Here is a 12,791-nt window from a genome sequence, read left to right as displayed (position 1 = left end):
ATAAAACTAAGCATAGTCTACGCCTACATCCATCGACACCACGTCGAAGCTTAGCCGAGGACCTTCTCTCAAACCCATCCAAGGAGTGACTTTATCTTTGCTTGATAATTCGGCTGCAACCAGGCCGGGCCCATCCACCGCCAACCACCACGACGTCGGAAGTCATTGGAGCCTCCATCTCCGCTCGTCGTCTCCTCTATCAATCTCTCGCTGCACCATCGGGACATCATCGGAAGGCACAACATCGTTGGGAGGGAGCCGCACCGTCGAGATTGACGGCTCGTCGCCATTGTAGCAGCACCGATGACAATGACAACATACGAATCGTGTGAGGGCAATGATGGTTAGATATGGATCGCCTCTCGGGTACCCCTTCTGAGCGACATAGGGATCAACTGGATTAGAGGAGAAAGCAGAGGCAGTGGCGGGATTGAGCCGCGACATCACTGATCAGGGTTGGGATAACTTTTCTTTCGTATCGTTGTCTTGTTTTATGTGGCGGATTACATTTTTAGTGGGAATTTTTTAAGATCTAGAGACGATAATGAGCAAGAATATAACAGATGCGCTTTTTTATTGTGGCTTTATAGAAATTTGGGCCTTTTGACCGACCTTGAGTTGAATAGTAGAGTACAACAAGAATGAGTGCCATCCGCATAGAAGCCATGATCTTTTGTGTTTGCAATCATAAAAGCGCGAAGTATGTATAAGCTTATTTTGTTAATTTTAGTAAAAAGCATGACAATCTGCACATAACCTCCGGTCATCTAAAATGTGTGATTCTTGTGAAATTGTTGGAGGACAAAACTAGATTAAGCTCCAAATTCAATCATGCATATCCCGTTAATGCAGATTAATGTTTTGGTGGAGATGACATTCACGTCGATAGCGATGTACATGCTGTGAATCCAGCAATCTTGAGTCTCTTTTGTTCATGCAGTGAGTGCGTGCGTGTGCGTTATGTCTAAGTTGTACTTTCTCGTTAACGTTCAAACGGATATATCTAGACGCACTTCATCAATCATCAAAACAGAAAAAAAACCTTGCTGATTCCTTGACTCGGGTGCGCCTAACAATTTGCTTCCTTTAAAGACGGCAACTAGCCTCGTTGCGCAAATCCCAGCATCATCTACCTTTTCACTGCCAGCACCCCTAAAGTTCTCAGAAATTACGTCTCTGAAAGTAGCGGAACCGAAGCAGTCCGGCGTCCGCACGAGCAGGGACTCCAGGCTTAATTTTTCAACAACCCACCTACGTATCTGCAAAAGAAACCTATAAATTTACCGTAAAACCACACCCCCCGCTTAAATCCCCGGAGAATCAATCACACAGAGCTCCTCCAAAAAGAACTCTTGTTCCCATCGCATCTCGGCGGCTCCCTCCCCCCCTCCTCGCCCCGATCTAACTCGCCGGCGGCCATGTCGCAGCCGGCTGCCGCCGCCGTCGCGGCGCAGCCGCAGGGGCAGGCCCCGGCTGGGCGGCAGGGAGGCGGCCTGGGCCAGAGCCTCGCCGGCATCGTGCGGATGGCCGTGTTCTGGTACTTCGCGTCCAAGTTCTTCGGCCCCAAGCGCGCCCCCACGGAGCCGGGCTTGCTCATGTCCAACCTCTTTCAGAAGGGAGAGCCAATGGTGAGAACGCCCCCCCAAGCCCAGGAACCTCGATTTTGGGTAGAGGAGGCGTGTTAGGTTTCTATGGCGGTTTTAGAGCGGTTTATTATTGGGGTCAGTAAAGGCGGGGGGCTCCGCGCTCATGCAGTGCTGTTGGGTTCTGCTTGCTCCGGGGTGAAAATTGTGCAGCGATCTCATCAGTTTTTGTACTGTGATCTCGAACTTTTCTTTTTCTTAATATATCAGAGGGTGTATTTGTGCTGATTATTATAATTGGGGGAGCTGATTTAGTCGGTTTTATGCGAAGACACCTGTTGTTTGTGTGCCTGTTGGAGGCTGTCGAACAAGTAGGCCACGTTTGTTCTAAAACAAGCAGATCACGGAGATAGTGGTGCTCCACAGCATTGCGGTTTGATGTACTGTGAAAAGAAAGGAATGCATGTTAGTTGGATGTTTTATGATCTCCTCTCAGGAGGCCAAGGGCGTTCTTAGTTGTTCGGAACTACTAGTAGAGTATGCAAGGAAAAAGAAAAGATACACCAAGGATCTCAACAATTTTGGATTATGCGGTGTAGCTGCTTCACTGTTGAGTGAGTTGTGAAGATGATTGATGTTTAAACACTCTTTCTGTTGTTCTTTGAAATGTTTGTCCACAATGAAGCTTAGGATGTCATAGTATGCAATGTACCGTGTGTCCGTAATGAAGCTGAAAACATCACACTATGCATGGATAACGTTTCTTTATGGGTTTTTCATGTAGACTTTGGTGAGGTTGTCTGAACTAGGTATTCCTCGAGATAAAGCCAACTGTACAATTTATTTGGTAGATTGTCACTTTTTTTTATTTTGGGTGGGAAGTTATTTTTTGGTGTTTATGCGGTGCACACCGACCTTGTAACTTGTTGTATCATATTGCTCCAAATATTTGATCGAGGAGGTGTAAATCCATTTTTTTGTCAAATCGACGATTCAGTGGCATGTGGTAATGTCTTATACAGGTCTACATATTAAGATAATTGAATATTACAAATGTTGCTATGTAGTACCTGTTTTCAGTAAATTATAAGTTGAAGTCAACCCCCCCGCCGTAAATTTGGCCCGATTTGTTATCTTGCCAAATTTACATGTTTGGCATTTTTAATGGGACCAATCAAGCAGAAGGACGTTACTGGATTTATTAAATTCCTCGGTAGTGCCACCCAAATTTTATGACAGTTTGGAGGTAGCACAGTGCATGCATGAAGCACTAGTCTTGAAGTCTTGCCCATTTTGCGTTTTCCTGAAACACAAATTGATGATGATTATGTTGCTGCAGGATATGTGGATGTATTTATCGGAGAATGACAAATTTAGCGACTTTGGTAATGAGGATGCACTCATCTGGCATGAAACAAACATACCATATGCAGTCTGGACACCTACCAGTACCAGAACACACACACTGACATACTATCCAACGGAGGTAGAATAATATTTGCTGCAATTTACAATTATGTTATGGTTATATTTTGTTGGATTGCCTAATTTTGTGTCAATGGATCTTGCCATAGGCTCTCAAGCACAATGGCTCTTTGTATGCTCATGTTTATTTTTCCCGTTCGGGTTACCCTGTGGACCCTACCGATCCTGAATATGAGCAAAAATCTGCATTTGGAAGGACACATCGTAAGTTTCCTGTTCATCTCAACCGTCCTTTTTATTGATTGCATGTTTGTATGAAATGCTCACTGCATTATACCTATTTAGCTATTGTGGCATACTTGCGGAAATCAAAAGCTGGTCATAAGAAGAGCTTGCTTGGAGATTCGGATGAGTCCGAGGAAAAGCTACCCCCTAAGGTCATTAACTTGATTCTTTATTGTTGGGACAGTATGCACTAGAAATTTCTAGTATAGATTATCTCCAGCAAACACAGAATATCTCCTATGAAAAAGCAATTAACAGAAGACCGCATTTGATTTCTGCAGGAGAACAAAGAGTCTGAAGACAAAGAGGAGGGCCCAGTTGAATATATTTCTTATTGGAAACCAAATGTGACAATAAATCTTGTTGATGACTTCACACGGTATGCACAAGATAAAACTATATTTCACATTTCCACTTGTATATGCCTGGAACTATTATTTATTCATTTTGAATTTTAATCGCATTGGCGTGATTAATATCTTTTACTTTCCTTTCTAAATATCATGAAGTACCCCCTCCGTTCCAAATTATTTGAAGTTTTAGCTTTGTCCAAAGTCAAACTTCTTTAGGTTTGACCAAGTCTATGTATAGAAAAAATATGTCAACATCGACAACATAAAGTTAGTTTAATTAGATTCGTCATAAAACATATTTTCATACTATATATATTGATGTCGTGGTTGTGCATATTAGCACATTTTTCTATAGACTTGGACAATTATAAAGAAGTTTGACTTTGGAGACTTTTTTTTAACCGTAAGGGCATACACTCGCAATCTGCATGCTGAAAACTATTTTCCAGTGGATGTTAATCACAAACCGGCGCTGCTATACCATGCGATCGTTTGTGTTTTAAGATTCTTCTGAAACTGCCGATAGAGCCTTGGTGCAGCGGTAAAGCTGTCGCCTTGTGACCATGAGGTCACGGGTTAAGTCCTGGAAACAGCCTCTTGCAGAAATGTAGGGAAAGGCTGCGTACTATAGACCCAAAGTGGTCAGACCCTTCTCATGACCTAGCGCAAGCGGGAGCTACATGCACTGGGCTGCCCTTTTTTATGATTTTAGATCCTTTTTGTTAATTTTGACATATGTGGATTCTCTCATCTCAGCTTCATATTAACCATGTAACAACTGCACAATTGTTTCTTTCTAGTTTCACGGCTTTTAGTTCTTCGTTGTTGTTCATCTGTCGTATGAAATTTTCAATTGATATTTGACCATTTTTATTTCACAGGTATCCCCAAAACAACATTCCTCCAAATGTTGCTCCATGTATCCTTCAACTGTAACAATTATAGTGTGATATTATCTTTTTTATCTTCTTTTTCCTATGAATTTTCTTCCAACACACACGTGTTACATACTGCTATGTTATTCTTATACTTGAATCAATTTTTTAGACTTGAAGATGACGTTGCACGTAGCCAACTTCTGATGAATCTAATTTATTGTTTAAAATATATCTTGTTAAGATTAGCATTTTCTCAGTGAGGGAAGGATTGGTATTTCCTTGACCATATATATACAGATTTGAATGTGGATCCAACTACAAACAGTTACTATCCAACTGTATTCTTCAATGAATTTTGGCTGTTGAGGGACAAATTGACAGCACTCAACGAGACTGTGAAGGAACTGACCTTGAACCTTGAAGTTAGTCCTATCAGCATGACCAAGTGGCAATTATTTCTACAGATTGAGCAGTCTTTCCAAGTTCATCGTAGTTATGGAAGTATGCTTGAAGGCGAGGCTGATGAGCTCAAGGTATATGGAAGTTTTCAACTGTGCCCATTCAGACTCCTGCCTTTTTTTTGGAGATATGACGTGCTCTATTTTGTTCTGTGTGGTAGTGATGTCCCTTACACCCTTTCTTTTGTGAGATGCCAAGTATATGCACTTCTAATTCAAGTTCCTTGGAAATGGTTGCTTCTGTTATATGCCTGCTGTGTTAGTCAGATTTGCTTGTTACGGGTTTTCACTGACCTTGGACTGCTTTTGCAGAGGGTTTTCCTTGAAGGAAATCCATATCTACTGGGGTTGACCATGATTGTATCTCTGTTCCACTCTCTGTTCGATTTCCTGGCTTTCAAGAATGGTACGTGCACAGCATGGTTTATTTAATACCATAAAAATGAGTATAATCCAACAATAACTCATGTGTTTATGATGTTTCACATTGATCAGATATCCAGTTCTGGAATAAAAACAAGTCCATGGAAGGTCTTTCAGCGAAATCTGTTGTTCTGAACTTCATTTGTCAGCTGATTATATTTCTGTACCTGCTTGACAATGATACATCATGGATGATTCTTGCTAGCTCTGGAGTTGGTGTGTGCATTGAATTTTGGAAGATAGGAAAAGCGATGCATGTTGAGGTAAGCCTATTATGATGATTGTATTATTTGGTTCTGTTAGTATCTTATACACAAGCATACAAACAGAGCCGGTATGCTTGACATGCAATATGCACTAAATGGAACTACTTGATCCTAGTTGTTTTCACCTGAAAAGTAAATACTTTAAACACTGGGTAAAGCGCTAGACACAGGATTGAAATAATCAAGCTCATGGGTCAATGTATGAAGAAACCAATTATGCACACCCCCTGTCTCAAAATATAAGACATCTTTTGATATTTTGAGACAGAGGGAGCACTACCTATTCACTTGGAATTTCTTTCCCATCATTCAGTGGCAAATTTGCAATACTGGGTTAGCGCTTGTTTTGTGCATTTGCTTAGGTGCATTTATTAAAACCCATGTGTTGATGATCCAGAATCATGACCTTGTGTCAGCTAAGTCAGGACTAAGCCATCACTGTTCCTTGACTTTGATGGTATACAGATATTACCAAAGCGCAGTGTATTCTCTACTGTGAGGTCTAATTTATGAGTTATTCTTTCCTCATAAAGCTTGATGATATACAAATCTGTTGCATTTTCTCACTAGTTTTTCTCTCTTGGAACAATTTCTCTTCACTTGAGTCCAGATTGACAGAAGTGGAAAGATACCCATGTTGAGATTCCGGGATCGTGAGTCATATGCACAGAATAAGACTAAGGAGTACGATGCGCTTGCAATGAAGTATCTTACGTATGTCCTTCTAGTCCTTATGGCTGGTTTTGCTATCTATTCACTCAAGTATGATAAACACAAGAGCTGGTACTCGTGGATACTCTCTTCCCTCACAAGTTGTGTTTACATGTTTGGTAAGTAATTCCTCCAACACCGTTTCACGTATTTTTCATGATTCACTAGGCAAACTAGATGATACCCCGCATGTTGTTGTTGTTGCGGAAATTGGTTGCTATATATTTTGATGAAGTTGGAACACAAATATTTGATTATTGTATCAATGTAAAATATTGATGTAATACAATTAGTGTAAATGGTTTTCACATGCATGGTAGCATGTTGAAGTGGTGGGGATCACTCTCGTAGGTATATATGATCAGTAATGGAACTTATGTATACATTTTTCAGGTTTCATTATGATGTGCCCACAATTATTTATCAACTACAAGCTGAAGTCCGTCGCTCACATGCCATGGAGACAAATGACCTACAAGTTCCTCAACACTATAATTGATGATCTGTTTGCATTTGTGATTAAGATGCCGTGGTTGCATCGTCTCTCGGTTTTCAGAGATGGTAAGATGAACTAGTATCATTGCTGATAGCAGTGGACATTTTATCAAGTCTTTAGGCTGCTAACTGACCATTTCCTGTTGTTCCGCAGATGTTATCTTCTTGATATACCTCTACCAGAGGTGGGTATACCCAGTTGACAAGAAGCGTGTCAACGAGTTTGGCTTTGGAGGGGAAGATGAACCCGCAGCACCCCAAACTTTGGAAGGAGCAGCGGCTGCCCAACAGATCGAGGCCAAGGCTGAGACGAGCACGGAGGACAAGAAGACAAAGTGAGCCTCCTCAAGCTTCAATCGACACAGACACATCTCGGCAGCACAGGCCGTTTTGGCCACCGGGCACAAATTTTCTGTGTGCCAAATTCGACGCTGATGAACTCATCTTCACGCGTTGCTGACCATTAAAAGAAGGATATGTAACAGGTTCAGATTGGGCGCGTGGACACAATACACATAGTCTTGTTGCCATTACCGTTTATTTGATTTTGGTTTGTTTTTTTATGCTTAGCAACAGCAATTTCTAGATGGATCTTCAGGATGCTTGTTCCTACATGTTGATGTATAAGTTTTGCCTGCTGGAAAAAAAAATCATTCACACCAGTGACATGCATTTTGGCCGTAATGCGGTGGGCATTATTCAGATTTGGTGTATTGTACAGGGCACAAGGGGGCCGAGGGGAATGTCCCTGGACCTGCAGTGGTGAGTGTGAGTGACAAGTGACACGACGGGAGTTGACTGCAGCCCGAGGACAAGCCGGCGTGGATTGATCAGCAGAGGGGGGCACTGGCACTCGTGAACAGGGCGGGCTGATGGATCCGAGTGGATGAGGTTGCTAGGTGGGTGGAGAGTGTAGTAGACGGATTGCGCGGCGGAGGTCGCCTCGTGTAGCAAGGGTGGCCGACCTCCACCTCCTTCTTCGTCCTATGTCGATCTTCCGGCGTTATGTAGATCTCATGGCATGCATACTTGGTTCGACGGTCGACGGACCCATCCCATATTGTTAGCGGGTGCGCCACCAACAAAAAGAAGATATGTTCCTACCACGCACATGTCCCCCCATTCTCAAAAAAATTCTCTCTCCCTCTCAAAAAAAAGTACAGGTCCTCCATCCCTCACCCCCTCAGACTTTTGACCTATTCATCAATTGACAGAACTTGTCAGGACAGTACAAAGAACACCAGAAATCCCTTCCGCATAGAAGCCAGGCAAACCTTATTGTTGTAGACAATCGAAAAGTTATTATGCTAAGGCCGAACAAGATCAACACGCCAAAACCACAAAAATTATTGCTGAAGAGAATCGTAGATCAGAAGGATCCAACCTGTAAATGCACGAACATATAGATAAACAAAGACCATATCGAAACGGAGGCTGGCGAGGCGAACACAGATGAATGAAGACCAGATCCAGGACCAGATATACGAACGAACACCGACGAGAGGGAGGGGAGCGGTATCTCCTGCCTAAGGTTACTTTGATTCAAAGGAATTTCGTAGGATTTTCCAAAGGATTAAAATTCTTAAGATTTTTTTCTACATTGGTCGTTTGATTCGTAGTATTAGATCTTATTTTTTTTAAGGAATCATTTGTATTATAGTATTTTGTTAGGAATCTAGCATCTATTCCAACCTTTTTTAATAATTTCTTTATATTCTCTGTGCCATCAAGCACTCTCTGGTTTAAATTCCTATGGTTTGCTATTCCATAGGAATAGAATTCAAGTTGCCATGCCACTTCAATTTTGTATTTTTCTTGTTCCTGCGTTTGAAATTTCCGCGAATCAAAAGTCCCTAATAATGCAAGGTCGACAATAGTACAAGACACGATCAACTCTTCCAGTACTTGGATGACTCATGTCGTGCTGGCCGCATGTTTCAAAACTCTCATGATTGTCTTGACCATAAGGAAAACAAGATGTTTTTGGCCACAGGATTTTTTTAGATAAAAGGTCACAGCCTGACTTTATAGATAAAGCTACCAGGCAGAGTTAACAAGGATCCAGACAACTAGCACAGGAATAACAGAGTATCAAGCCAGAACACGAAGAGGAATGTCTAAGTACATGGCTCCCAGGCCAGTACACGGCACGCAGGCCGGAAGAAGATAAGATAACGAAGCAACGCAGCAACGTCTACGGGTCCGCTTGGTTTGGAAGGATGGAGATAGCAGAATATCGGATCTTGGCCAACATGGCGTCAAATGCATCCCTGTCCTCCTCCTTAGTCAATAATCTCCACTGCTGCAGGAATATACAAGTCTTAAATAAGCAATCAGCAGGCTTAGCAGGAAAAACATGTTCGATAGTAAATTTGTTCCTTGTCGTCCATAAGGACCAACACATGGCAACAAAGCCGACCCAAAACAATCTCCTTCGGGCCCCAACCAAAGAATTAGCCAAGGCTCGTAAGTCCGCAAAGGAGGTCGGAGCCCAGGAGACATGCAATCAAGATCTGATACAACACCAAAAGAGCTTAGCCAGGACGCAGTTAAAAAATATGAGGAGTATCTTCTCTCGCCCCACATAGAACACAACTGTCAGAACCCGGGCCATTACGTTTACGAATTTGGTCACCCGTAGGAAGACGCCCACGAGAGGCTTGCCAGAGAAACACTCTAATCTTAGGGGGAATACGAGCTTTCCATATCCACTTAAATTTAGAGGTAGTTGATCCCTCAATAAGTTTTCTATACAAGGATTTAACCGAGAAGCGGCCAGAAGCAGAATGGGGCCACACAACTGTGTCTTCCTCCTCCGAGAGCGAAGGGAAGAGGGCAGCAAGACGCTGCCAGTCTTCCAACTCTGCAGGAGAGAGGGAGCGGCGCAGCTGAAGGTCCCAGTTATTCGACGCAAGCTCCGAGATAGAGATCTGAGGGTTTGGACAGTAGGAGAATAAAACAGGGAAAGTAGAGGCCAGCGGAGAGGCCCCACACCACCAGTCGAGCCAAAACCTAGTAGATTTCCCATTGCCAACAACATATTTGACTAGGCCTTGAAAGGTAGGCCGAAGTTTAACAAGATCGCGCCAAAATTGAGATGCCCCAGAAGCTCGGGCAAACATTGGGCTACAGGAGGGGAAGTATTTCACCTTTTAAGATGGAGAACCACAAAGGTTTGTCATGGGGAGTGTTCATGATCTTCCACCACCATTTAATGATCAGACATTTGTTCATAACCAGAGTGTTAATGATGCCCAGCCCCCCAAGGCTTTTGGGCTTACATATGGTGTCCCATTTAACCAGGCGATACTTCCGCTTGTTATCGGCCGCGTTCCAGTAGAAGGCCCCTCTGTGTTTGTCAAAACCAGCATGAGTACCCATAGAAAGAAGGTAGAACCCCATCAAGAACATAGGGAGGAAGGAGAGACAGGCATTAATTAAGGCCACTTTGCCCGCCTGAGTGTTATATCTGCCCCTCCAAGGCATCACACGATTACCGACCTTGGTCACCACAGGAGCAAAGTCCTTGGCATAGAGCTTGTCAGAAGTGATAGGCAAGCCCAAATACTTAATAGGAAAGGAGCCCAGAGAGCAATTTAATAGGCGTGCCACCCTTTGAGCTTCGACGTCAGACACACCCGTGACAATAACTTCGCTTTTAGAAAAATTAATCTTGAGCCCCGAGAGAGCTTCGAAACAGAGGAGGAGAAACTTGAGATTGGCAATGCAAAGATCATTAAGTTCCACCAAGATAATAGTATTGTCAGCATACTGAAGATGCGTCATTCCTTCCGGGATGAGGTGGGAACTAACAGGGGAAATATGACCGGCCTCCGCAGCTCTAGAAAGGATATTAGAAAGGGCGTCCGCAACGAAGTTAAAAAGAATGGGCGAGGCCGGGTCGCCTTGCCGCAGGCCCCTAGAATTTTTAAAAAAGTTACTAATATGCCCATTAACATTAACAGCAGTGTGGCCCCCATGACCAACTGCATGATACGGTATACCACCCCACTGTCAAACCCTTTTGCAAGTAGGACTTGTCTCAGGAAACCCCAACTAACCGAATCGTAGGCCTTTTCAAAATTTAATTTGAGTATAACTGCCTTGTTCCCAGATTTGTGAATATCATGAACGATTTCGTGGAGGCAGAGAACTCCGTCCAGAATGAACCGCGCCTTGATAAAAGCCGACTGAGTATGAGATAGGGTGCGATGGGCCACCGGGGTGAGGCAAGTGGCCAGACACTTGGCAGGGAACTTGGCAAAGTTATTAATGAGCGCGATAGGTCTAAACTGGGAAATTAAGTCAGCACCCTTAATCTTGGGAATAAGAGAGATCACCGCATAATTCAGCCTGGAGATATCAACTGTGCCCAGGCAGTACCCTTGATCACTTGGCAAATAAGATTTTTAAGAATAGGCCAAAACTTTTTAAAGAAGGGGATAGAAAACCCATCCGGGCCAGAGGCAGAATTAGGGTTAGCCTTCGTGATAGCAGACAAAATTTCCTCTTCAGAATAGGGAATCATCAAGTCCGAATTTTCCTCCTAAGAGACCAAAGTTCCCTGGTACCAGAAGTTAGCAGCAAGCCTGAAACCCTGATCAGGCTTGGCGGAGAGAAGGGAAGAAAAGAAAGAGACCGCGTGGTTAAGGATGATGCCCTGGTCGGAAGTACGAACCCCATCTATGATCAGGCTATCAATTAGACATCTGCGCCGTCTCCCATTCGAAATCGCAAAGAAATAGGCAGAGGGGGAATCCCCTTTAAGTAGCCAATTGGTGGCGCCCCTCTGGCGCCAATAAATCTCGTTAAGCCGATGCAGGTGCATCAACGCACGTTCAAGGGAGAACCGGAGGGACCAGTCAGAGTCAGAAAGGCCAGAGGCATCCACCCGAGCATCAAGGGCCTCAATCTGGGACAAAAGAAGGGCCTTCTCCCTGCGCTCCTGTGCCGCGTAGTTCCGGGACCATCCCCGAAGGAATTTGCGAAGCAAAGCCGAACAGTTATACCAATCATCCATGGGTCCAAAAGAACGATGAGGGACAGAAAGAATCGTATTAATTTTGGAGCCCAGGAGGTCACAGAAACCCTCAATAAGGAGCCAAGAGTCGTTAAACTGAAATCTAGAGGGGGAGGAAGTAGAGTGAATTCCAGCATCAAGAATAAGAGGGGCATGATCCGAGCCCACAATGGCCTTAGATTTAAGTGTCGCGAGCGGGAAAAGAGAATCCCAATTTGAGCAAACAAGAACGCGGTCTAGGACGAAGCGAATAGGAGAAGGCTGGTGGTTGGTCCAAGTGTACCTAGATCCCACCCTAGGGATCTCACGCAGGGCGCAGGAACTTATGAAGTCATTGAAGGCGTCAGCCAGAGCCCATGAGAAATTACTAGTATTCTTGTCCGCGGGGGTGCGAAGCAAGTTAAAATCACCACCAATCACCAAGGGGAGCGAACAAGCTTCTATTTTATTGGAGATTTCGTCCAGAAAAATGGGAGAGAGGGCGTGGTTGGCGGGGCCATACACAACCATAAATTCCCAGAGAGAGTTAAGCTGTCGATGGAAAAGCACAGTGCTAGCCCAAAAGATACCATGATCAAAAGCAACAAAATCAAAAACATCCCGTTTCGAACCTAGCAGAATGCCACCAGAATGGCCCGAGGAGGGCAGGAAGTTCCAGTCAAACCGATCCGCCCCCGCGATAGAGGAAAGCTCATGAGGAGAAAAGGAGGATTTAAAGGTTTCAATCAAGCCTATCAAGTCAATATTGTCCCCCCTGACCAAGTCTTTAATTTGGTCTCGGCGTCCCCGAGCGCCGAAACCTCTGATGTTCCAGAAGAGGGCTTTCATTTATAAGAAAGGTTTTTGATGCACAAACTAGACCTGCAGGGGGCCAAGCAGGATTTAGCCTGTTTA

General features: G+C 43.9%; 1 protein-coding gene across 1 annotated transcript; it reads left to right on the top strand.

The window, feature by feature from the left end:
- The first annotated feature begins 1,310 nt into the window (after positions 1 to 1,310).
- On the top strand, positions 1,311 to 7,539 carry LOC125538381 (uncharacterized). Its single transcript, XM_048701635.2, has 12 exons — positions 1,311 to 1,628; positions 2,923 to 3,069; positions 3,158 to 3,272; positions 3,354 to 3,445; positions 3,575 to 3,672; positions 4,528 to 4,565; positions 4,822 to 5,057; positions 5,295 to 5,388; positions 5,478 to 5,668; positions 6,282 to 6,501; positions 6,776 to 6,943; positions 7,032 to 7,539. Exons 1-12 carry the CDS (start codon positions 1,419 to 1,421, stop codon positions 7,214 to 7,216), a joined length of 1,794 nt encoding a protein of 597 aa, XP_048557592.2. The 5' UTR covers positions 1,311 to 1,418; the 3' UTR covers positions 7,217 to 7,539.
- Positions 7,540 to 12,791: the final 5,252 nt, after the last annotated feature.

Source organism: Triticum urartu, chromosome 2A (genome assembly GCF_056163025.1).
Source record: "Triticum urartu cultivar PI428250 chromosome 2A, HENAU_Tu73, whole genome shotgun sequence".
Taxonomy (NCBI): domain Eukaryota; kingdom Viridiplantae; phylum Streptophyta; class Magnoliopsida; order Poales; family Poaceae; genus Triticum; species Triticum urartu.
The sequence above is the reverse complement of the archived record's forward strand: the minus strand, read 5'-3'. Positions and strand labels throughout refer to the sequence as shown.

Coding starts and splice junctions, on each gene's coding strand:
- LOC125538381 (XM_048701635.2), top strand. CDS start 1,419: ATGTCGCAGCCGGCTGCCGCCGCCGTCGCGGCGCAGCCGCAGGGGCAG. Junction 5,058..5,294: donor GCGAGGCTGATGAGCTCAAG/GTATATGGAAGT, acceptor CTGCTTTTGCAG/AGGGTTTTCCTTGAAGGAAA. Junction 6,944..7,031: donor TCTCTCGGTTTTCAGAGATG/GTAAGATGAACT, acceptor GTTGTTCCGCAG/ATGTTATCTTCTTGATATAC.